At 43.6% G+C, this 25,834-nt stretch overlaps 1 protein-coding gene across 3 annotated transcripts in view; it reads left to right on the top strand.

Annotated features, from left to right (window-relative positions):
- LOC147101213 (ras-related protein Rab-5C) overlaps window positions 1-25,834 on the top strand; it is a 39,103-nt gene that overhangs the window by 9,209 nt on the left and 4,060 nt on the right. For all 3 annotated transcript variants that reach the window (XM_085966465.1, XM_085966464.1, XM_085966467.1), the window contains 4 exons: window positions 16,127-16,398; window positions 21,474-21,625; window positions 24,977-25,099; window positions 25,282-25,375. In XM_085966465.1, the coding sequence (XP_085822591.1) occupies window positions 16,233-16,398; window positions 21,474-21,625; window positions 24,977-25,099; window positions 25,282-25,375 (535 nt within the window). In that variant the 5' untranslated portion in view covers window positions 16,127-16,232. The remainder of the gene's footprint in view (window positions 1-16,126; window positions 16,399-21,473; window positions 21,626-24,976; window positions 25,100-25,281; window positions 25,376-25,834) is intronic.

Raw genomic sequence — 25,834 nt, forward strand, 5'->3', positions numbered from 1 at the left:
AAACGGCTCCTGAATTTTGCCGGTAGATAGAGCTTTCCGGACATTTAACCTCCAGTTAAACTAAAGTTTCCTGTATAACAATGGTACAATTAGAGGTGCTAATTTCCTTGTGCATGGAAGATTTGAGTGGCCTTCTGCCATGTTTCTGCAACTCCCAACATCTGGTTTGAGGGCAGCATTGGTTTAGAGTGGGTGTCTTGACCTCTTGGGCTGTGGATGGTGTAGGTGAACATTTGTACGAAATGAGAGCAAATTACCGAGCAGTTGTTGCATGATTGCAGAAGTTCTTGATCTGAATGTGTTTGGAAGGTTTTCAGGGTAGGATAAGTTGACTGCTGTCATACAGCTTCTCACTGCTGGTTACAAAGCATTGCTGGAGGCGTAAGACTAACCCCCCTTTAGTTGTGGAATGGTATATATTAAAGCTAGCCAAATGGGCGAAATTGGAAGCTTTGAAAGTATGACTGTAAACTCCTTTCTTTCTCCTGCTATGCCCCAGGAGACACACTGATTTGGGTGAATGTCCCGAGGACAACTTGTTTTCTAATTTCACAAGCTTGCTGAGGCCAGAAGTTCACTGCCTTGGGTCTGAGGCTGGATCGAACTACTGCTGTGGCTCCATTGCATTGCTGTGCTGCAAACTAACAATACATATACATAAACATAGGAACACCCAAGGACATGAAAAGACCAGCTGGTCCATTTGAGCCTGTTGTAATATAACTCCTGCACACTCTGTCCCACCCCCACCCACCAGACCTGCAATCTCTTGGGAATGGCAAAAAAAAATTGAAAGGACCATGGGCCAATTTAGGGAAGAAACTCTGGGAAGTTCTTTGGTCTCCAAAGGCAATCAAACAAGTTCCAAAAACATCTCCCAATACTCAATATCGTGTACTCGTTCAGAAACTCCTCCAACTTGCTTTTGAATGCTTGTAACAAATCCACGCACTCTTCTACTGGCAACTTGGTTGAGGTCACTGACTGACTGTGCAAAGAAGTACCTCCAGACAGCTAACCTAGTTCTATGTTTACATAACTTCTCCTCATGGCCTCTGATCCTCCCTAACCTATTTAACTTGACTAACTGGTCCACATAGACCAACATTGCAGACTAAACTAAAACTGCATCCCCCAACAAGCATTTAATAATTTGGGGCGAATTAAAATAACTAGCTTCGGGGACGGGAGAGAAGCTGAAAATATATTTTTCAGTTAGTCAGCCTGGCTGTATATTTGAAATCCTCTGCTTGTAATTCCAGCTGATTGAGCGTTTACTTTCTCCAGCGTGCAGGTTTGTCTTTCTCTTCCCTTTCCATTTCTGTTTTCTCAGCTTGCTCTGGTTTTTCTTCAAAAAAAAACACGATATTTTCTTTACCTCAACCAGCACCGAGAGAATCTTCACTGTTTATATAAAAGGAAGTTTACAAATGAAAACACTTACGTTCTATATAAATAGCAAGCAGCAAAATGTTTCTTTTCCTTTTTCCCCCACTTGAAAAAAGTTCATGTTTAGGTTAATAATTTATGAAAGATTAAACCTGGGTCAGGAATGGAATTTTTTTTTGAAATGTTCTGAGGATGGTGTTTAATGAGCAGACTGGTATATGTGTCAGCTGTGGCTCAGTGGGTAGCACACTCGCCTCGGAGTCAGCAGGTTGTGGGTTCAAGTCCCACTCCAGGGACTTGAGCACAAAAATCTAGGCTGACACTCCAGTGCAGTGCCGAGGGAGTGCCGCACCGTCTTTCGGATGAGACTTTAAACTGAGGCCCCGTCTGCGCTCTCGGGTGGACGTAAAAAATCCCATGGTACTATTTGGAGGAAGAGCAGGGGAGTTCTCCCCGGTGTCCTGGAGCCAATATCTATCCCTCAATCAACATCACACAAAATAGATGATCTGCTCATTATCACATTGCTGTTTGTGGGAGCTTGCTGTGTGCAAATTGGCTGCCATGTTTCCTACATTACAACAGTGACTACACTTCAAAAGTACTTAGCTGTAAAGCGCTTTGGGATGTCATGAGGTCGTGCAAGGCGCTGTATAAATGCAAGTCTTTTTCTTTAGTACAAAAATGAGTCCTTTTGCCATCGGCAGTGGCATTAAGGCCTGCCATCATTTAGGGAAGCTGGACCAAACACCAGCTTGTTTGCTTTCCCTTGGTTTTTAGGCTTTTAGTTTTTGTGATTTGCCTAAAGATGCTGGGGTTTGTACTTTAGCAGGAATTCAGTAACCTACAATGTGAAAAGCCAGCTCAGTGGTGGCAGGAAGTAAGTTAGTCTTCACACTGAGGACACTCCATCGTGTTGTGTGGCACTGTGCTAAATGGGATAGATTCAGAATAGATCTAGCAGCTCAAAACTAGGCATCCATGAGGCACAATGGGTCAGCAGCAGAATTGTATACCAGCACAATCTCTAATCTCATGGCCTGGCATATCCCTCACACTCTACCATTACCACCAAGCCAAGGGACCAACCATGGTTCAATGAGGAGTGTAGAAGAGCATGCCAGGAGCAGCACCAGGTGAAGCTACAACACAGGACTACATGCATGCTAAACCGCAGAAGCAGCATGCTATAGACAGAGCTAAGCGATTCCCACAACCAATGGATCAGATCAGAGCTCTGCAGTCCTGCCACATCCAATTGTGAAAGGTGGTGGACAATTAAGTAACTAATTTGAGGAGGAGGCTCCATGAACATCCCCATCCTAATGATGGTGGAGCCCAGCACACAAGTGCAAAAGACTAGACTAAAGCGTTTGCGACCATCTTCAGCCAGAAGTGCCAAGTGGATGATCCATATCGGCCTACTCCTGACGTCCCCACCATCACAGAAGCCAGTCTTCAGCCAATTCGATTCACTCCACGTGATATCAAGATACGGCAGAACACACTGGATACAGCAAAGGCTGTGGGCCCCCGAAACATCCCGGCTGTATTGCTGAAGAATTGTGCTCCAGAACTAGCTGTGCCTCTCGCCAAGCTGTTCCAGTACAGCTAACAACACTGGCATCTATCCGACAATGTGGAAATTTCCCCAGGCATGTCCTGTCCACAAAAAGCAGGACAAATCCAATCTGGCCAATTACCGCCCCATCAGTCTACTCTGAATCATCAGCAAAGTGATGATCACATGGCACTTGCTCACAGATAACCTGCTCACCAGTGCTCAGTTTGGATTCTGCCAGGGCCACTTGACTCCAGACCTCATTACAGCCTTGGTCCAAACATTGACAGCGTGACCTGTGGAGGAGCAGTGAATGACAGACCGCAACTTCAGGATTTCTGCGTTAGGCTGCGCATGCGCTAAATCTTGAGGTTGCTGTCAGTTTCAAAAGCAAATGATGCTGAACGCTGCCAGTTCGCCATCGTCAGAACTGCAAATTCTGGGCCAATGAAGCAGTCAGTGCCTGCATGCAGCAAGATCTGGATGACTTTCAGGCTTGGGCTCCAACAAGAGAGCGTCTAATCACCACCCCTGGACATTCAATGGCATTACTATCGCTGAATCCCCCACCATCAACATCCTGGGGGGGGTCACCATTGACCAGAAACTTAACTGGACTAACCACATAAATACTGTGGCTACAAGAGCAGGTCAGAGGCTGGGTATTTTGTGGCGAGTGTCTCACCTCCTGACTCCCCAAAGCCTTTCCACCATCTGCAAGGCACAAGTCAGGAGTGTGATGGAATACTCTCCACTTGCCTGGATGAGTGCAGCTTCAACAATACTCGAAGCTCGACCCCATCCAGGACAAAGCAGCCCGCTTGATCGACACCCCATCCACCACCTTAAACATTCACTCCCTCCACCACCAGTGTACCGTGGCTGCAGTGTGTACCATCTACATCAACAGCACCTCCCAAACCCACTACCTCTACCACCTAGGAAGACAAATGCAGCAGGCGCATGGGAACACCATCACCTCCAAGTAACCATCCTGACTTGGAAATATGTCGCTGGGTCAAAATCCTGGAACTCCCTCCCAAACAGCACTGTGGGAGTACCTTCAGCACACGGACTGCAGCGGTTCAAGAAGGTGGCTCACCACCTTCTCGAGGGCAATTAGGGATGGGCAATAAATGCTGGCCTTGCCAGCGACACCCAGATCCTGTGAATGAATAAAGAAAACGTGTAATGTAGTGTCGGTAACTGACCTCTGTGTACTGTGGCCATATGGTATCCTTCTGTACAGTATTAATCCAGATGGTGGTTGGAATGTGTAAAGTTATAGAATTGTACATCTGGTTTTGGTGGATGATGATGAATTGATTCAATAATATACTCATGACTGTTGGCCAAAACCTTCTGCTGTTTCTTTGGGCGGGTTCCTGTGCAGTCAATTGATGAAGTTTTGGTATGTGTGGAAGATTGTAGTAGAAACTGTTTAGTGTTCTGGTCAGAGTTTAAGTACTCTGCCGAAGATTTCTAGATTTGCCAGCTGGTGCTATTGATACTGCAGTATTAACCTAAATGAAACGAGTATCATTGATCAGTTAAACTGCCTTTTCTGTTTCTTTTAAGACCTGATTACTTTATTCTTGCCATTTATTTAACTTTTACTATTTAGCCAGTGTGTTTCCTCATGATAATTCCACTTCACATGACTGATTTTGAATTTATAATGGGCCTGGAGTTGTAGAGAAGTGTACTTACAGTATTTGGAAAAAATGGTTTGAAAATACAGGTTGGACCCTGGTAATCCGGCACCCTCGGGACCAGGCCGGTGCCGGACCATTGAAGGTTAGGTAAAATAACAATATTAGGTACAGTATTATGTTTGTTTATATCGCGGGAAACAGTAGCGCCGCCGAGCGGCTGCTCCGCAAACTAAAGACCGCCAGTTTCAATTCCTGCCGGACCGTCGGGTGCCGGATTACCGGGATTCAACCTGTACTCAGTTTGGTGTCTGACTTGCATTTCCATGCTTTTGACTCTGCATGTCTTGAAGTATCGTTAGCACCGTTGTAAGCAGTCTTTTGGTGATCATGTTCTCGCAGGTGCCACCTTTGCACTGGTGTAAACAATACACTGAATTTAGATCGATACTTTGATACAAGTTAGAAGTGATCAGAGGTGGCTTGACACTCCAGAGCTGAGTGTTGGTTCTCTGCTGTGGCTTTCACCTAATGGCGATTGGTTGCTTTCCCCCACGGATTGTTGAGGGTCTGAAATTGGGGCATGAATAACTAACCACTTCTGTCCACCTACCTGCTGGCTGAGAGTTGCCAGAGAGGGGCAAACGGGCAATTTCTGTTTTCACAATGGGTATCTGTGCATGGCACAGGAGAGCAAACATCCTTGCAAGGTCGGAAAGTGGACATCTCAAGAATAAATAAATATCTCGTCTCATCTGAAAAATGCAAAAGAAATGTCAACAAAGACCACTTGAGCATTTTTTTAAGACAGTTAATATGTACAAATGAGTTCTCTTTTGAATGCTATCGTAAGACTGTTAAAGCATTATTGCAATTATCTTAGTCAACAATTTATACAGTATTGGAGAATTTATATTTGCTGTTGCCTGTAGCTGAAGCTCAGATTTACATTTAAAATTTTATGGTAGGCTTCTGTACCCAGCGAAAAATCTACGACCAGGGTTGCATTCCTGACGGGGGCAATCTTGGCTGCAATGCTAATTAAAATGTATTTGCTATTTTTTCTTCAAGATGGAGTTTGAATATTTTTCCCCTGTTTAAGCCTTCCTTTCGATAATGAAATGTTTTTTGATTCCCTCTCTCTGGCTCCTCTCTTGAAGGTGCCGATTTGTGCTAGCCTATCTTGCCATAAGCATTGGCATCATTTTTTTCCATGTGCTTTGAGGCGGTGTGTGTCTGGAGGCATTTTTCAAATACGGGGAAGCAGCGTCACTACTGATCCTGGAGCATTGTGTACTCTTATCGGGGTCACTGGATAGTGAGCAAGAACCCTGGCTGTTTCTCTCTTCTGCTTTCTTCGCTTTACTCTTCTCGACCCCGTTTCTCTCCCCAGCCACCTGGTGTGGGCTAATCTAATCAGCACCGTCCTGGGATCAACTGGGGATTTTTTTTTCTAATCTGTTTGTTTAGCTCAGTATTTTACAAAATAGTTGCAGGTAAATTTTAAACTTTCCAGTTTATATTTCTAAGTGAATTAAGGTTGGAAATGCAGAATTGTATGTTTGCCTTTTCATCCTTCTCTTTACTCCCCCACCCTGAAGATGATGATGGCTTAGTGGCACAATGCTGCTCTCCAAGGCTGTGCACTGTAGAATTTGATGGCGAGCATTTCTACTGGAATAGATCATAATTATGTTGTTTATTTGAGCAAATTTTTCAAATGCAAATGCATTTCCACCACAACTACAGGAAACTTTGGTTTATCCGGAGGTTGTATGTCCGGAATACTCGATCTAACGGCAAAAATCAGGAGCCGTTTTTTTAGTTCTCATTTTTTTCCCCCAGTCAGGCACTGCAAGGTCTGTAGCTATAGCAACAGCTTCAGCTAGAGACGCTTGCAGCTGCAGCCGACTCTTTAGCGCTAAGCAACAGTGTTTGTTGTCAGATACGGAGATGAAAACCTCCATATGCTTCAACATTAACTTTGTATGTCCGGCAGTTTTGATAGATCGGCAACATGTCGGTGCCGGATATCGCAAAGTTTCCTGTAGTACAGTAGTATACAATGGATGCTGTTGCTAATGGTAACTTCCTTGATAGCTATAAACATCAGTTGCCTACAAACTCCTTTCAAAAAGCAGGTTTCTTTTTTAACTATGCAAGCTCATTGCTTATTTAATGTGATGTTTTACATTGACTAGGTGATGTATCGTGCAAGGTACAATATGACCTGGAAGTGACTATGTTGGTGACTAACGGCGTAAGTTCAACCGTTGTGCTCCCTGATCCTCCAGTGACAATTTACACCACAATTTGCTGGAAAATTAATTGGAATATGCTGCAGCGAGCTTAATGGTGGATTGGGCGCAGCGTCGCCAATGGCCAAAGCAAAAACACATTGTGATGTGATGCTACTCTGGCCCAGAAGTGTTTAAAATAGATGTTTGATGGTTGAAATGATGGGCAGAAATGAGCACTAATGCAAATTACAGAGAGCTGATTCGCCTTGAGGACTTGTATCTGTCTGGTTAGTTCATTAGATGGAACAGTGACCCCCCCTGCCCCTTCCATTCAGGCTGTACAAACAACATGAAAATTCGGGGCTTCAGTTACTCGAGCAGTCTGTAATCCCTGTGCTATTTCTGATTTACAGCTTGGATTTTAATAAGGTATAAATGCTGGCTGCATCTATTTGCAACACCAGATTTCTGATTGGTCCCCTTGGAGGAGAAGACACCAAACAGTTTGGTCTGGAATGTGTAATTTGATCCTGCCTGCTGTAGACATCCCTGCAAAGTGTAATTTGATCCAGGCTTGCCAAACTACCAACTCTTGTAACACCAACGCCCCTCCGGAACCTTCTTCCCCCTCACTTTCCTCTGACCCCCTTCCAATCTCACCCCCTGCTGCGTTTTCACTATCCCTCTGACCTTCCCCCGCCTCTGACCCCGAACGGTCAGTCCTCAGCAAAGGCCTGAGCTTCATCCCCTTACGCCCCCACCTCTGAATTTCGAGCTCGGCACGATGCAGAGCTCTTTTTCCACCGCCTTTGTCTCCGTGCCCACTTCTTTGGCCAAGAGTCTTGCCCCCCCCCCCCGCACAGCTGACCCTTTCTCCCGCTTTCAGAATTCTCGTTCTACCTGGACCCCTCCCTCTGGCCTCTTACCCTCTCTAGATCTTTTTATTGCTAACTGCTGCTGTGACATTGGCCGTCTCCATTTCTCTGCTCCCCTCACTCACTCCAACCTACCTTCCTCTGAACTTGCAGCACTCCATTCTCTCAGATCCAACCCTGACATTGTCATTAAACCTGCTGACAAAGGTGGTGCTGTTGTTGTTTGGCGAACCGACCTCTACCTAGTGGAAGCTGAACGCCAACTCTCCAACACATCCTCCTACCTCCACCTGGACCATGACCCCACTACTGAACATCCAAACCACCGTTTCCAAGACTGTCGCTGACCTCCTCTCCTCTGGAGATCTTGCCACCAACCTCATAGTTCCCCAACCCCGCACAGCCCGCTTCTACCTCCTTCCCAAGATCCACAAACAGGACTGCCCTGGTAGACCCATCGTTTCAGCCTGTTTTTGCCCCACGGAACTTATCTCTTCCTATCTCGACTCTCTTCTCCCCTTGTCCAGTCTCTTCCCACCCACATCCGCGACTCTTCTGACGCCCTCTGCCACTTTTAACAGTTTCCTGGCCCCAACCGCCTCCTTTTCACCATGGACGTACAATCCCTCTCCACCTCCACCCCCCACCAGGATGGCCTGCGGGCACTCCGCTTCTTCCTTGAACAGAGGCCCAACCAGTCCCCACCCACCACCACCCTCCTCCGCCTGGCTGAACTTGTTCTCACATTGAACAACTTCTCCTTTGACTCCACTCACTTCCTGCCTTTTCGTGGGATATGTGGAACACTTTGTTCCAGTCCTACTCGGGACCCTCCCTCACCTTTTTCCAGTACGTTGATGACTGTATTGGTGCCGTTTCCTGCTCTCACCCTGAACCAGACAATTTCTTTCATTTTTGCCTCCAATTTCCACCCTTCCCTCACCTTCACATGGTCCATCTCTGACTCTTCCCTTCCCTTCCTCGACTTCTCCATCTCTGGGGATAGGTTATTGACCAACATTCACTACAAGCCCACTGACTCCCACAGCTACCTGAACTACACTTCCTCCCATCCCGCCTCCTGCCAGGACTCTATTCCATTCTCCCAGTTTCTCCGTCTCATCTGCCCCGACGATGCCACCTTCCACACCAGTGCTTCTGACATGCCTTTTTCCTCAACCGAGGATTCCCCTCTACTGTGGTTGACATGGCCCTCGACCGCGTCCGTTCTATCTCCCGCACGTCTGCTCTCACCCCTGCCCCTCCCTCCTGGAACCACGATAGGGTTCCCCTTGTCCTTGCCTTTCACCCCACCATCCTCCGCCATTTCCACCACCTCCAACGTGATCCCACCACCAAACGCATCTTCCCCTCCCCTTTCAGCATTTCGTAGGGACCGTTCCCTCCGAGACACCCTAGTCCACTCCTCTATCACGCCCAGCACCCCTTCCCCTTCGCCCGGCACCTTCCCGTGCAAGCGCAGGAGATGCAACACCTGCCCTTATACCTCCCCCCTTCCCACTGTCCAGGGCCCCAAACACCCCTTCCAGGTGAAACAGCGATTTACTTATACTTCTTGCAATCTAGTATACTGTATTCGCTGCTCACGATGTGGTCTCTACATTGGGGAGACCAAACGCAGATTGGGTGACCGCTTTGCAGAACACCTCCGTTCAGTCTGTAAGGGTGACCCCGAGCTTCCAGTCGCCTGGCATTTTCAATTCACCGCTCCATTCCCACTCGGACCTCACCGTCCACGGCCTCTTGCATTGCTCCACGGAAGCTCAGCATAAGCTTGAGGAACAGCACCTCATCTTCCGATTAGGCACTTTACAGCCTTCCGGACTCAACATAGAGTTCAACAATTTCAGATCATAACCTCGGCCCCTATCATATTTTTATATTTTTTTATCCAAACTTTTGGTTTGTGCCTTTTCCTTTTCTCTCTCCCACATGGCAGCTGTCTCTCACTCTGCCAGCGCATTTCACACTTCATCTAGAGCCATCCTTTGTCTCTTACCTGTCCTATTACCATCTCGTCTCACCTTGAATATCTCTTAATGTCTCTTCACCTCTCTCAGTACTTCCCTTTTTGTTCTTTCATCCCAGCCCCCACGCCTGCTTTTCAATCGGTTTCATTTCCTGCTTTTTTTTCTCAGCTCTGAAGAAAGGTTTCGACCTTTAACGTTGCCTCTGTTTCTCTCTCCACGGATGTTGCCTGGCCTGCTGAGTTTTTTTTTCCCAGTGTTTTCTGTTAATACAGAATGTGTAAGTATAGTTAGCTTTGTGAAGATCCTCCAATCCAAACAGATGGGATTTGTGTTTAAAATCTCTGGATAAATTCATTTTGTAGCTCATTCACCGCCCCCACATCATCTGATCAACAGGCATCCATGGGGTGTGGCAGAGTGCACTGAAACACTTGCTTTATAAACTGGAGCCCCAGGGTGCCCCTTCCAGAACGGAGTTGGGTCCAATTGAAGTGAAATATAGAGTCTGTTCTTTTGGTGGATGGAAAAAGTTAGCTTCCCAAAGGCATTAAATCAGCTCAAGCTTCACTGTCCCAAGTTATGATTTTTATTTGAAGGGTAGATGAGGTGTGTGTTTTTGATAAACTGGCATTTAGTGACTTCAGTTTGGTTATAAATCACAGAGGAAATGGAGGTCAATGGGAAGCCCTTTAACGTTAACTTTATTTCTCACTCGCTTCCCCTCCTCTCGATCCTCGGCTCTCAAAGATCAAACCGTTTGAGGGGAACCTGTAAAACAAACTTGATCCCTGCTTTAGATTTAAACTTGAATTGCTCCCTCCCCCGGGTCCGTCGTGATTTAACCAACACTGAAGAGAATCCCAGCTCCCAACCGAGTCCTCGGTGAGTGAGCGGATTAAATGCCGAGATGGAATCTTCATCCTGGCGTGGCGGCTCTGAGCTACCAGGCTTTACTTGAACTTTTTACTGGGGATCCCGGTGATCTCGGCCCAGCGCTTCACTCTCTTTGTTACCCACTGTGGTTCGGACGCTGCCATCTTTTCCCTGGGCGCCCAGTTATTGGGATAGTGCAGACCCAGAGGGTCACCGGTTGAGTCATCGCCTCAGCCCATCAGTCTCATAGTTCCTGTCGCAGAGGATTTTGGGCCTATACCGAGGCTTAAAACCTACAACCAGCATTTCTATTTTTAAATGCAAACGACACTGTGGCCTCTGCTCCCATGTAACCTCGAGGGCCTGTCCCAGGGCTGTGCGAGGTGAAGGGCATAGAAGGAGGGAGAAAACCTTGGGCCACAGCCTGTTTGCTGTCTGCTGGACAGGTTGACGGGGGCCTAACCCCAGCCTGAGCTCTTGGTAGGGAATTTTAACCGGCTCGGCAGCTTGCGGTGGGGTTCTCGTTCAAGCCTGGTGCCAGTGTGGCGTCCTTGTTCACGGGGCCTGGAGCAGCATTGCATAAGCATTGATTTCCCAACTCCGCCAAAAAGACTTTCGGGAGTTTGGAGCTCGTCGGCTTGATGTGTCTTCACTGTTAGCACCTTTCTAAATATGTTCAGCATTGGCTTATCCATTGGGTGTGCATGTGCGGTACAAAAGAGCAGTCAGGCTCCCCAGACGGGGCACATGTGCAGAGGGACTCAGAACACTGAAAATAATCACTCCCATAAATGGCTATATTATGATCACTAATGACCAGATTCTGCATGGGCTTAACAATCTGAATTACAAAAAATGTCACATTTGAATGATGGTTTAATACGATCTCACCAGATACATAATTTCTGTTGCTTTGCACTGGTGACCCAAGACATCGTCAGAACCTTTTGAATAATAAAAAAGGCACCTAATGAAGGCAACAGTTATTTCTTAATTTAAACAGTAAACTATGATTCCTGTGATTGCACCAAACGTACTATGGAGCAAATTATGGCATGGCGTCCATAATGCCATAAGTCACTCGCTCCGTAATAATGGTGTACACCGGAGATGTGCTGTTACTATGACGCTAGTTTTCAGCAATTTCAGGCCACACACTATATTCTGGGCTGTCCCTTGAAGGCCAGAGAGTCTATTTAAGTAAACAGAAACTCTGGTCATTTTGAGTTTCAATTGTTTGGACAGGCAGCTTTGCAGACTATAATGTGCAGCTTAAAAGCAACCAGCGTTCAAGATTGTTTTAACAGTGTGAAGTCTGGTGTATCTAAATCAGCTGGAACTCGCCTGGGGGGGGGGTGGGTGGGTGGAAACCTGCTTCACCTTTTTGTATAGAGAGGAAAAATCTCCAGTAATTGCTTTCTTTCCCACCTTACCTTTCTAAATGCTTTCAGTTGTGATAAGCTGTTAAAAACATGTTCAAATAAAATCTACCGGATCCCATTATGTCAAGCTGACTGGCTTCTGTGTAAATATCTGCATAACCTGACAGCAGTGAGGCCTTTGACAGCTTTTAATTGATGCCATGCCAGCAGAGGTACCCTTTTTATATAGGGAAAGTGATTCCGCATACAATTAATTAGTCTCATCAGGACCACTTATAAATGTCAAGCCAATTAAAAGGAAGTTAATCTCTTTCCCCCCCCCCCCCCCCAACTTAAAACTTGCCAGTTTGGGACCACTCAACCACAGCCGCTCTAACCCTATGCACTGTGTTTGTGTGTCTTGGCTCAAAGTTTGCCTACATGTCAATTCTGAGATATTGGAGGCAGCAAGCTCTCACCAGCTGAGAGTACACGTGTTCAAGCCTCTCAATGATCTTCCTTCACCGAATGGTATTTTAATCTATCTTCTCCTTCAGGCCCTGACTGCTGTCCAAAGGATTCAGAAACTGTGTACTGCTTTAGTATGCTAGGATATTAATTTCTTTCCTGAGTGGTGATTTTAAAAATAAATTCTATACTCCATCATTTTGAAATAGACTTTTTCAATTTGAATTGACCTCGAGGGATACCATTAAACTGTTCAGAGTCAGAACAGTTGAGCTCACACAGAATTTAAAATGGTTCACTTGCATATCCCTGAATAAATGTTTTGCTGTATGACCGAGCAGATTAACAATGACTGCGGGATGGAATCCAACTCTAGACTTCAAATGGTTTTAGCAGATCGCATTTAATACTTCTATTTACAATTACACTTTAAATGGGGTTCTTCCTTTGTAAAAGGGGTATATTTCCAGCACGTAAATTGCTATGGAAAATGGTGACCGCCTTCAGGTTGGGTTTAAAATAATTGAAATTCCTAAATCTCTGAAGCCAACCTGCAAGAACAATAGGAAATGTTTAGCGTTCTAGTACCATGTGAAGTATCCATTTGGGTCCGAGCACTGAAAAGACAATCTTCAAAATACAACCACAAGTGCAAATTAAATCATTTCAAATGATCGGTTTAAAAAAAACTTCAATTCCCATTAGTTGTTTTTAACTGAACACGGCGGTGCTATGGCCGCACCTTGCAGCATGTGAGCTGGTAACGTTTAGTAGATTAGCAGTCAGCAACATTTGGGTGCAACTGTGGTACTGTACTATCCAGCCACTGTCGACAGATACAACCCTACATTAGGCAAAGAAACGTTTAGGTGCTTCAACTTTAGATTGCTCGTGTTTGCGTTGGATTAGTACAGTGCTTTTCTGTATAAGGAGAGGTGAGGAAATAAATGGCTATGATTTGGGTATGCATTTGTATACTGCTGTTTTGAGTGCTATAAATTGGTCCAGTACAGTCATAGCCTTTGTTATGAATTGCATGGGGAGCTGTAAAGGAGCGCAAAGGAATCTTGTTGATGGTACTGACTGAACAGGAAATGCTTGCTTGTTGACGTGCAAAACTTCTACCCAACATGCACTCAGTGATTTTCTCATACATTTTTTTTGTTGATGGGGAACTAAATTAATGGATTAGAATCATTGTGTGACTGTTGGATGGATAATTTCTCATTTACAGGAAACTTTTTTTTTTAAATCCAGGACCGGCGTGTTGCCGGTTTATCAAAGTCCGGATTACAGAGAGGTATAGTAAAAGGTACGAGAGCTCCGTACACAGCAACAAATCCAGGCTTCCCTGTTGCTTGGCAATAGGTGCAGGAACCCTGGCCACAGACCAAGCGTCCCTGTTGCTTAGCAACAAATGCAGGAACCCTGTTTACACAGTCACAGATCCAGGAACAGCCACTAATATGAAGTCAAACTTACCTGAACCTACTCCTGAATTTTGCCGGTTAACAGATTTCCGGTTGTTTAGGTGCCGTAAATCGAGAGTTTCCTGTATGTGTATATATACATCATAGTCCCTACATACATCTAGGACGCAAGATGTCCTGTGTATTCTTTAAGTAGGAAGATTTTTCTCTGGATTAAATTTCAGTTAACTGTATATAGGTTCAAAGACTGTACACGAAGTTTCCATATCTGTTCTGCAAATTGCACTCCGAATCCTGTTTCAGGTGTTCTTAGTGTTTGGCGGGGGAGGACATCAATTTCTTAATTTTGTAAGATTTTAATTGCCAGTAGCCCATGTGTAGCCTCTGGGTGTGAAGTTCTTTATGTTCTTGTCTCTTATTCTGTTACCCTTATCTATCTCGTGATTCTACAGTTGAGATCCATATTATTATTATTATGCTAGCAACGCTACATTTACTGTTCAAGCGTGAAACTGCTTTATAATTGCAGTAGATTATTACCTGACTTCTATCCTAGCCTCTTGCCTATTCCTGTTCCTATGCAATCATTCAGCCTCATTTTGAGCCTGTTCTGTCATTCAGTTAGATCATGGTGGTTCTCTACCTCGACTCTATTTACCTACCTTTGCTACGCATCCCTTGATACACTTACCTAACAAATCTATCATCTCTTATCATTTTAAACCCCTTGATTGAATCACAGCTCAGCCTTCAAAATGCGAGGGATTCTTGATTTTGAAGAGCATGTGGTCCTTATTTCCACAGTGGAGACAACTGTAATCTTCGAATCGCACCTCCTCTGTTGCAAAAGCCACCTTTGCTTATTTCCTCCTTGAAGCTAACCACTTGTTCCCTTAACCCCTTTCCTTTTCTGCTCCAGCACTGGAAACTGATCTTTAGTCGTTAAGCTTCTGGAGCTCTCTTCGAAAACCACTTCCTCTTGCAACACCTTTTCCCTGCCTCCTAAAAAAGTATATATCTCTTCCCCCTCCCTCGCTGTGTGATTATTACTTTCCCTGCAACCCAATTCTTTTCTTTTCAATGTACAGTGTCTACATCTCGCCCTTGGGCGGTCCCAAGGTGATCTTGGGACTTTCCATGTTTCATTGTCATGGCAGTACTGTGTCGTGCGTCTACTCCTACCTGTCGCAACATATTCACCATTTCTCAACAGGTTTCCCCAACCCTGACTAATACAGGAAACTCTTTGGTATCCGGCACCGGTGTGTTGCCGGTTGATCAAAAATTCCGGATGACGGGGAAGGTTATCTACCGAGGCTATTTTTAACAAAGAAAAATAAAAAAAATCAAATGTGCAGTATACAGTAATTGGGTACTCCCCTACAGAATGTTGTGTTAAATGGATGGTGGAAGATGCTTGATTAAGTACAGTATTGCCAGTTGAGGGTAATGCAATGCAATGACTGCCAGCAGCGTGGGAGACGCACAGTACCCCTGTAAAATGGTGGATCAGAAGAGACTACCGGCAGCGCGGGAGAGTCCGACTCCTGTTACAGGGGTATTGAGGTGTTCCGACTTCCGACAGTGCCAAGAAGCCGAGTAGTGGCAGTTTGGAGAACTACCCCCACTGACTAACTAGGCCACCGCGGGAGACTCAGACTTGGCAATAATTTTCGGAGTGAGAATTTTGCCGGTTAATAGAGAATTCTGAATATTTAGGTGCCGTTTAAACGAGAGTTTAACTAAAACCTGTCGAGTCTGAAGTACTTTATGACCCTCGTGATATAGTGTCAACTGGAGACGTAGTGGGATTTCCAGTCATCAACTGTGTGCAGTTTTTAAAAACAAAATGCAATGTTTGAGAAGTAAAACCTTGAATGAACTAAGGAGCTGAAGTGGTGCTAGCCAGTGTCACTTGTCACAAGGTTGTGAATAATTAATGTATCAATTAGATCAAAAATATGGGTAAGGGGTAATAACCTAATTGATATTGAGTAACAAATTAGATTTACACCGGAGTACAAAGTCTTCTATATTTTAAAAAAAAAGTTGCATTTATCTAGCACTCTAATGCCTCAAAATATTTCTCAGCAAATTACTTTGCAGCGTAGTGGGCAGAAGATCCCAGAAACGAGTGACCAGTTTTTGGTTTGTATGTCTCGTTCTTGTCCTCAAACATTTATTTTTCTGTACATGCAGCTGCCTGGTGTATTGCAATTTGAGAGTGTATGCAACAATCGTTTTACCTGTGATGTAAGCTTAATTTTTATTTTGTTTGTTTTGCAGTTCTCAATTTGGTGCTAGCTGCCTCTTTTGGAGTCCACGCCTTGACACCGCGCTGCTTCTGCTGTTGAAGCTTGGAACAGTTCTGAGAGTCTCTGCACTTTAGGCCATGGCGGGTCGGGGAGGCGTGGCTCGATCCAATGGACCAGCCGCTGGAAACAAAATCTGTCAGTTTAAATTGGTTCTCCTGGGTGAGTCGGCAGTGGGTAAATCCAGCCTCGTATTGCGCTTTGTGAAAGGACAGTTTCATGAATTCCAGGAAAGCACAATTGGAGGTAAGTGAAAGTTGACAGTAATATTTTGAATTGGTTAGTGAGGCAACTCTGCAATTTTAATAATAGTCAGCAGCTGACTGGTTTACTAATGTAGCGAGACTGGTAGCTGCAATTCGGGTTCCAACCAGGCAGAACCCTGCTTACATTGATGGGTTTCTGCTTGGCTGGAACTACAACTCCTGTTTGAGACAGTTCTGTGCATGCCAGAATACATGCATGGGCAAAGCTGGCTCCCCAAGTTATAGATTTTCATGCAAGATGGGACGTTCCCACATTACTCCAGTTCAAACAGTACTTCATTGGCTGTAAAGCGCTCTGGGACGCCCAGTGGATGTGAAAGGCGCTATATAAATGCAAATCTTTTATTTCTGCTGTCACCAATCAAAGTGGTGTGAAATGATCCGCTACAGGGAGTGTCGCTCTGCTTTGGAGTTGTCCAGCCCTGACTAAATTTGCACTGCCGGTTTAGTGTTGGTATGAAACTAAAATCGCTTCATATTGATGAACTTCAGTGTAAATGCACCTTTTAAATTATCAATTTACCTCGCAGAAGCATTTGGAAATAGCTTCTAGATCACCTGCATAAGCAGCTTCTTGCATGTGGGAGAAGTCAGTGAGCGAGCATGTGCTTAGTGTGTCAGTAAATACATTGTTACACTAGTCTCGCTCCCATTGTGTAAAATGGAAATGTCATAATTAGTGCAGAAATGTTTTAATTTACACACTAATAGATCAAGATCTGGCAGGTTTCAAGTTGCAAGAATTTCTGTATTGTGAACTTGTGTAGGCCAGTGCACTAAACACTACAGCTGTATTCTGAGGTTTCATTTTGTCTTGGCCAAGTAAATTGTCTGGGGTCTTCCTGTGTTAAAGGGTAATACATTCCTTAATGAATGAGCCGTCGGGAAAAAGCTCTGTTTTACAAAAGTTGATGGGATGCATGTTGTAGCATTGGTATTTTCTGGGTATCCAGATGTGTAAACATCAATAAAATTGCTGTTCAGTTTTATCAGCTTGGCTCATTTAGTAGCGCACTCTCCTGAGTCAGACGGTTGCAAGTTTAAGCCCCCCCCGCCAGGACTTCTCGGCTGACCGCAGTGATGTAGTTACAGTGAGATACTGTCCTTCAGATGAACCATTAAACAGAGGCTCCTTCTGCCTGTTGAGCTGTGTAAAAGGTCCCATGGCACTATTGAAAAGAGCAGGAAGATATCCGTGTCCTGGCCAGCATTCCTCCCTCCATCAAAACCACTAGGACAGATTAACTGTTAGTTCAACTCACTGGTTAGTTGGGCTGCAAAGTAGTTCACTGGTAAGTCAATTAGATGCCGTATAATTTCTCTGAAGTTACTTGGGTCTTGAATTTCTGCTGAATGCGGTTTTAAGCCACTTTTTCTAGTTGTGGGGCATTGAAGTGTGGATGAATGTGAGGTGGTATTCGGTGTCTAGCACAATACTGTTTGAGTACTTAACTACTCCAGGTTTATTTTTGTGTTAATTAGATCATAGCTGCTGTCAATACAGTTCTTATGTTGGGGAGTTTCCAGCCAGTATCCCCATTGATTCAGATTGATTGATCTATTAGTATCAGTGAAGTGGTTCAGCAGATGAGTTTAAGGGATTGAAAATCAGCAGAATATCCTCTGAGCCCAAACGGTCCTGAATCTAAGATTATGCACATCTCAAAAGTTGCTTTTGATTCATTCTCTGTTGAATATAGCTTATTTTGTTTCAAAGGGCTTCACGTTACTTTGAAGCACAGTGGCTGTTATTTAGGCAGTATTATCTTGTATTTCATTGAAACGTTACAATCTTCCAATCAAGCAATGGTCATAACAGGAATCAGCAAGGGTATAAAGTGTAAACAATCTCTTAATACAAGAGCAATGGCCAAAATGAAGCAAACACATTCAACAAACCAAAAGTACCACAGAGCATATCACAATTGTGTTATTAATTTGGCTTCAGCACAAACTTTCCAGCTGCATCATTACTACTCACTTGAAAGTTATTGGGGAAGAAGTTGATGAGGCAGGATGCTTCCTGGATAATCCCTTGAGGGAGCTGTACCGTTCCCAAATCTCTCAGATCCTATATGTCGTAATAGAGGAGTGTGTGTATATATAGAATATCCATTAAGAGGCTGGTTGCAGTAGACTTTTTTTTTTTACAGTGGAGCATCGGATTCACAAATGCTGCTCCATTGCCAGTTTAATGCATGGGCTCGAGTGCTCTCGTTTGTGAAAACAAATGTGCAGTATGGAAATGGCAGGACTTGTCAGCATCTGGGCCAGATTTATTATGACCAAACTCTGGACTGGTGGGAGCAATCAAATCCGATTTTGATAATTTGCTTTGAAAAATAACAATTTTAGCAATGACCATACAGTATATTTAAGCAGTTACAACAGCAGATGTCCTGTGGCATTGCTCATTGTAAATGGGCTGTTCTACCATATAACGTGCAACATGTTCGGTTAACATTAGAACTGTTTAAGCTGGCCTGTCCCTTTAAAACCACAGTCTAATTTCTGTAAGTAAGCACAAGCCTGAGGTCAGTTAGTTTAATTTTTTTTTGAGGTGAGTGCTAGTTCCGGGTCAGGAGGCAGTATGAAACAGCCACTTTACTTTGACAGGAGCTTGTAAAGCTCCAGCATGGAATGACCACTGTTACTTTTTCTTGGAGTACCGTCATTCCTAAGCTTCGGTTTAGAATCTAACGGTAATGCAAGTTTGTTTCTCTTGTGCAAACTGCAAATATGCATTTGGAGCTGTATAATATTTAGCACAGAACTAGAAAGGCAGGTGCCCTAAAGAATGTGTTTTAATGTAGGGGCTGCTCTCCTGAGCCACGGTTACTGGAGAATATAATTTCTGTACTGTTAAAACCGTACATTGGCGGGTGTGATTACTTCAGCTTTACAAAGAGCAGAGTCCAAAAACACACGTCTATTATTTAAATTTGCAAAGTCTGATCTTTGAAGTTTACGCATGAAATGGCGGTACACTGACTAAAAGTAACCGAAGAAGCTTAGAGCACAGACTTGAGGCAGGCACACTGGGAGAGATTGTGCCAAAATTAGGATTGAAGGGAATTTGAAAGAAAAAGGACAAACTTGCATTTAGACAGTGCCTTTCACATCCTCCGAACTCCCCAAGCACTTTGTAGCCACTGAAGTACTTTTTGAAATGTACCCAATGTCGGTAAATTTGGCAGCCACTTTGTGCATGAGCAGCAATGAGATAATCTGTTCGTGATTATTGGTTGAGGGATAAATGTTGGCCAGGACACTGTGAGAACTCCTCTTCAAATAGTGCTACGGAATCTTTTACACCAACCTGAGAGCAGACAGGGTCTCCGTTTAACGTCATGTTCGAAACATAGCACCCCTGACTGCTCGACCCTCAGTACTACACCAAAGTGTCCGCCTAGATTATGTTCTGAAGTCTCTCGAGTGAGGCTTGGACCCATGACTTTCTGACTCCGTTCAGCGTGGTTGCATAGAGCTGACACTTCAGTCCCATAAGCTCTACAAAATGTATAATAGCTGGCATGAGACTATTAAATATTATTGAAAAACAAAGATACTTGTGTTCCCAGATGGCTTATTTTCTTCTGTCAAAATTGCCAACTATGCAGCTTGGAGTTTTCCTGCAAGGCTGCCAGGATTCTGTTAACTTTTTTTTTTCATCCTTTTGCCAAGATTGAATTAAACACGGTTCACGAACTTTGCTCCTTCATTATTCCTGTGCATGCTATGCAGACCCTAAACATGAATATAAACTGATCAGTTGAGATCCTGTTGTATATCGACTAGTTTCTTGTCTAAAGCTGCGCTATAGCTTCAGTTCACGAGAGTAACTGAACTTTAAAACAGCAGGTGCCCTTAAATCACGCACCCAATAGAGCACAGTGGGGCCCAGACCAGTGGACTTGACGGTTCTGGAAAATGTACATGGTTAACTTCCTAGAACTTTGCCAAATAAAATGTTGCAGCATAATGGGGAAAAAAAACAGATTTAGAAAGAACTGGAGCTTATTAATTGGAGTACATTTGAAGTAATCAGGGCTCCTTTAGACAGTTTTTTAAAAACCATTTCAATGATGCTGTAATTCCCAGTTGAATGAATTTTGGGAGTCTCAAGTTGAAAATGAACCAACAAAGATCTTGGATGTATGTAGCTAATCTGACTGGGGTAGTTAGATCAGTACATTAACGTTGAACTTGGAAAATGAAGGAAATGCGATGATGGTAGTTCATTGGGAAAATGGGCTTTATTCAGTTACTTTGCTATAGAGCTGCAAAGGATATTACACCTTGTAGCTTTCAATAAATTGTGAAATCGTGTGTTTGATTAAAATAAGGTCGAAATGTTCTTGCAGCTTGTCACAGGCACTAAGTTTTTTAGTCTTTGGAATTGGGGAAATGTCAGCAATTTGACTGCAGTGGTGTCTCGGTATTGTTCGTCAGCAGCTAAGAATCAAAATTCAACTTTTAATTTTTTTTTGGAAGTGGCAAAATATGCTGGGTATATAGCCACAGCCTAGGATATGATATAAAAAGTTTACTTTTGAGTAATTACCAAGATTTGTTTTTGCAGAAAAATAAATGGAACAAGATTAAAAGAAAAAACTGTAGGTAAACTGAATTTGACAATCTGTTGCCAAAGACCATAGACCTACATATACATGGATGGAATCACAGGCATTTGATGCTCATTGAGTTGACCACTAGTGTATAGCTTCAATTTTTTTGCATTCAATAGGAGTCACTCTGTAGCAATCAGTGGGACCTCTGGCTCTTGAGTAGCACCGCTACTCCTACTGAGGCTAAGGTCATCCAGCTCCGCATAGCCCAGGAATAAAACCTGGCCCGTCCCTGACTTGCGTGGGCCAGTAGCATGCCACTACTGGCTTATTAATTGTTTTAAATGTAACTGTGGGCTTGAGGCCAAACCAGCAAGATTATTTTTCCTACTCGGCACCATATATAATGATCAGACTAATAGAGGAATTTTTAATTTTCCTTTTCTCATTGCCTGAAATGAGTACCTGTGTCAAATTTTATTTTCAGCTGCCTTTCTAACGCAGACGGTCTGTTTGGATGATACGACAGTTAAATTTGAGATCTGGGATACTGCTGGGCAAGAGAGATATCATAGCTTGGCACCAATGTACTACAGAGGGGCACAGGCTGCCATTGTGGTCTACGATATAACCAACACAGTAAGTAAAGCCCTATTTTTTTAAAATTTTTTTCCCCCCCTTCCTTTCCAACCCAAAAGAGTGGCCTCCCACTGTGTATTGAGGCAGGCACAGATGTGCATACTGCGTATCCTTGAATGGAATTGTAAATTTCCACTGATGTATGACGCTAATCAAATACCTTTTGGCCATAGTGCTTTCTGTTCATTTTAACATGGCTGAAAGCATTTGCTTTAGATTTCTTCCACGGCTTCTGTTATACTCTTCATGTCCATCAAAGAAACCAAGGGTCATAGTCATAACGGCACAGAAGAAGGCCATTCGGCCCATCGAGTCCATGCTGGCTCTCTAGAGCAATCCAATCAGTCCCATTCTCCCGCTCTATCCCCTTAGCCCTGCAAGTTTACTTCCCTCAAGTGCCTATCCAGTCTCCCCTTGAAAACATTGAGTGTCTCTGCTTCCACCACTTCCGTCGGCAGCGAATTCCAGGTCGTCATCACTCGCTGCGTTTAAAAAAAAGTTTTTCCCGTGTCCCCTAGTCCTTGTACCATCAACTAGTGGGAACAGCCTTTCCCTGTCTAGCCTATCCAAACCCATCATAATCTTGTACACTTCTATCAAATCACCCCTCAACCTCCTTTGCTTTAATGAAAATAAATCCAGCTTCTCCAACCTGTCCTTGTAGCTAAGATCCCCCATCCCCGGAACCATTCTGGTAAATCTCCTCTGCACCCTCTCAAGGGCCTTCACATCCTTCCTAAAGTGTGGTGACCAGAACTGGACGCAGTACTCCAGTTGTGGCCTAACCAGCGCTTTATAAAGGTTCAGCATAACTTTTGTACTCAATACCTCTATTTATGAAGCCCAAGAGCCCATATGCTTTGTTAACCACTCTCTCAATATGTCCTGCCACCTTCAGGGACCTATGTACATTAACTCCCAGGTCCTTCTGTCCCTGCGCACTCTTTAAAATTGTGCCATTAAGTGTATATTGCCTCTCTGTTCCTTCTGCCAAAATGCATCACCTCACATTTCTCTGTATTAAATTCTATCTGCCACTTGTCTGCCCATTCTGCTAGCCTTTCTATGTCCTGTTGCAGTCAATGGGTATCATCATCATCACTGTTTGTCACACCCCCAAGTTTGGTGTCATCGGCAAATTTAGAAATTCTACTCGATATTCCAATATCCAGGTCATTTATATCAAAAAAAGCAGTGGCCCCAGCACTGACCCTTGGGGAACACCACTGTCTACCATCCTCCAGCCTTCTATGTGGTACTCTGTCAAACGCATTCTGAAAATCCATATCGATAATATCCATTGCATTCCCTTCATCAATCCTCTCTGGTACTTCATCAAAAATTCAGTCAGATTAGTCAAACACAATCTGCCTTTTACAAATCAATGTTGGCTCGCCTTAATTAGCTTAAACCTCTCCAAGTGCCCGTTAATTTTTTCCTTGATTATTGTTTCTAAAACTTTACCCACCATTGATGTTAAATTGTAGTTTCTAGGATTGTCCTTACACCCTTGAACAATGGTGTCACATTTGCCACTTTCCAATCCTCTGGCACCTCCTCCGCATCTAGGGAAGATTGGAAAATTACGGCAAGCCCTTCCGCTATCTCCTCCCCCAATTCCCTTTGCAACCTGGGATGCAAGCCATCTGGATCAGGTAACTTGTCCACTCTAAGCATACCCAGCCCCTCCAGTACATCCTGTCTATCAGTTTTCACCCCTTTCATTGCTTCTATTTTTTCCACTTCTACCGATATTTTGTCAGCATCCACCTCCTTAGTAAATACCGATACAAAGTACTCAGAGTATTCTAGCCTTGCCCTTTGTCTAATAGGCCCCATCCTGCCTCTTACTACCCGCTTACTGTTTACAGGCTTTAACATACAAAAATGACCGACAGGAAAAGACCTACTGGTCTATCCAGCCTGTCCCTTGTGATGCCTTATGCATTACAATACATGCACTCTCACCCAGCTGGAATCATGTCATTTCCTTTTGTACAATACCCTTGTGTAGCTCAGCAAAAAACTAATAACTCTGAATTGGTAAGTGGGTGTTGGTGCCTGCTGGGTTTCAAATTCAACCATAGCTGGAATCTAAGTCAGATTTTGTAACCTGCTTGTCCAATTGACTTTTCCTAAAATATTCTAGTTGTGTGCTTCTAATTGTTTCTGCATGACTCATCTTGTGTCCATTTGCACAGTAAACCTGAAAAGGTTAACTTGTCTTAAGTTTGAGGAGGGGTGAAGAGATATTTTAATACTGTATCAATGAACACTAAATTCTCAACTCCATAACAAAGGGACAATTCTGCCATACGAATGGGCATACCATTAACGTTATTAAATACTTCTTGAAAATCAAGTTTTATAACCTAGATTACTTCAGTCTTGCCTACAAATTCTGTTAGTTTCTCCGTGAATTCTACTAAACTTTAAAAAGTGAACAGACCTGGAACCATCCACTATCCAGGTTTGTAGATCTGTAATATCCGATGGTTTTCTCCTCTGACATTTAACCTTCCTTTGGAGCTGTTGCCAAATTTGCAAGTATTTTCTTTTCTTCATTTCCTCCCTATTTCAAATTGACAAACTAGGAATCCAGACTGGGATGTTTGTAAGTCTTTTGTACTTGAGCATTAACTTCAAAGCTTCATAAGATTTTTGGTTTGTGTTTACTATCGCTTACTGCGAACTTTCTAGTTGTGACTCAAACACTTGACTCTATATACATGTATGCATTCGAGCTATCTCGTGACATTTTGATCTGGTTGTGATGACCCATCCCCACTTGTTCTGCATGAGCAATTAAGAGTCTTGGTACTTTTTACTTTGAACATATATTTTGTTTAAAACTTGCCGTGTGATCTCAACAGCATTGTCAGCACCTGAGTCTGTAAATGTTCCAGTGCTGCCCCGGAGCAATTGAATATCTTGCTCATTTGTTCAGTTACGAGCTTTTATGAAACTGGTTTAATAATGCTGTGTATTTATTGTCTTTTTAGCTAATAAAAATATTTTCCAAATTGGCTATGGTTTTTTTTCTTTTGCCTGAAAGTCAAATGTTGAACCACTTTTTTAGTTTCCCAGACATGCTTTACATCTCAAGCAATTGGGTAGCGGATAAGTTTAAAAACCTGCAATGTAAGGCAAGAGATTGCTAAACTGCGTAGCTCATTGACATTTTTAAGACTCTGTTCCATTTCCTGTCCAAATTGACTGACTAGTATGATTTTGCTAATACTAGACCACTTCCTAACGCGCCACTGGGAGGTGTATGCTGGACAATGGGATGAAATCTGTTGGGGATCTGCAACTCTGCTCCAATAATGAATTTAATGTTTATATTTAAAGGACACTTTTGCACGAGCCAAGAACTGGGTAAAAGAACTGCAACGACAAGCCAGCCCAAATATAGTGATTGCATTAGCTGGTAACAAGGCTGACCTTGCAAATAAGAGAGCTGTGGAATTCCAGGTAAGTCATTGTACAAAATTGCTAAGCATTATTCAGTTTCTTCCACCCCCCCCCCCCCCCCCCCCCCAATTGTTGTATAAAATGTAGTTCTTGCAGCCCTAACTTGTTTTGTATTTAGATGTGTTGGCTGTGCCAGACATTTGGGTGCTGCAGTTTAGAATTCTGGTTGCTTTGTCTTGCAGGAAGCACAAGCATATGCAGAAGACAACAGCTTGCTGTTCATGGAGACATCAGCAAAGACTGCAATGAATGTGAACGAAATATTTATGGCCATAGGTATGTGACTATTCTTGATTTACACAGCCAGGTTCTTTTTCTGATCAACTGTCATTTTTGGTTCTGCCTTTTGACAATTGCATTTATGTTGCCTTCTCTGGAACTGCTTTTTCTGTGACATTGCTTAGTTTAGCCCTTTTGTAGCCCTGGTGATTCATGGCACAAAGTTGGGCATTGATTTATTTAAGGTGGTAAGTGTAACTAATGAATGCACTTAATGTTCCTGCATTTATCCTCCACATACATTGAGACAACAATCATTGAAGGTAAATCACTGGCCAGAATCCCTGCAGAAGTTTTCCGCTTTCTGAATTTGCATCATCCTCTATTTTATTAACAAGATCTTGCTCTTGCTGTCCCTTAGGAGAAATACTGAATCACTTCTTTAGATAAGCTACAGGAAACACTTTTTTTTTATCCGGGACCGGCGTGGTGCCGGTTTATCAAAGTCCGGATTAG

Source organism: Somniosus microcephalus, chromosome 24 (assembly GCF_052327205.1).
Source record: "Somniosus microcephalus isolate GS21.2 chromosome 24, FLI_Smic_1.0, whole genome shotgun sequence".
In the NCBI taxonomy this organism is placed as follows: Eukaryota; Metazoa; Chordata; class Chondrichthyes; order Squaliformes; family Somniosidae; genus Somniosus; species Somniosus microcephalus.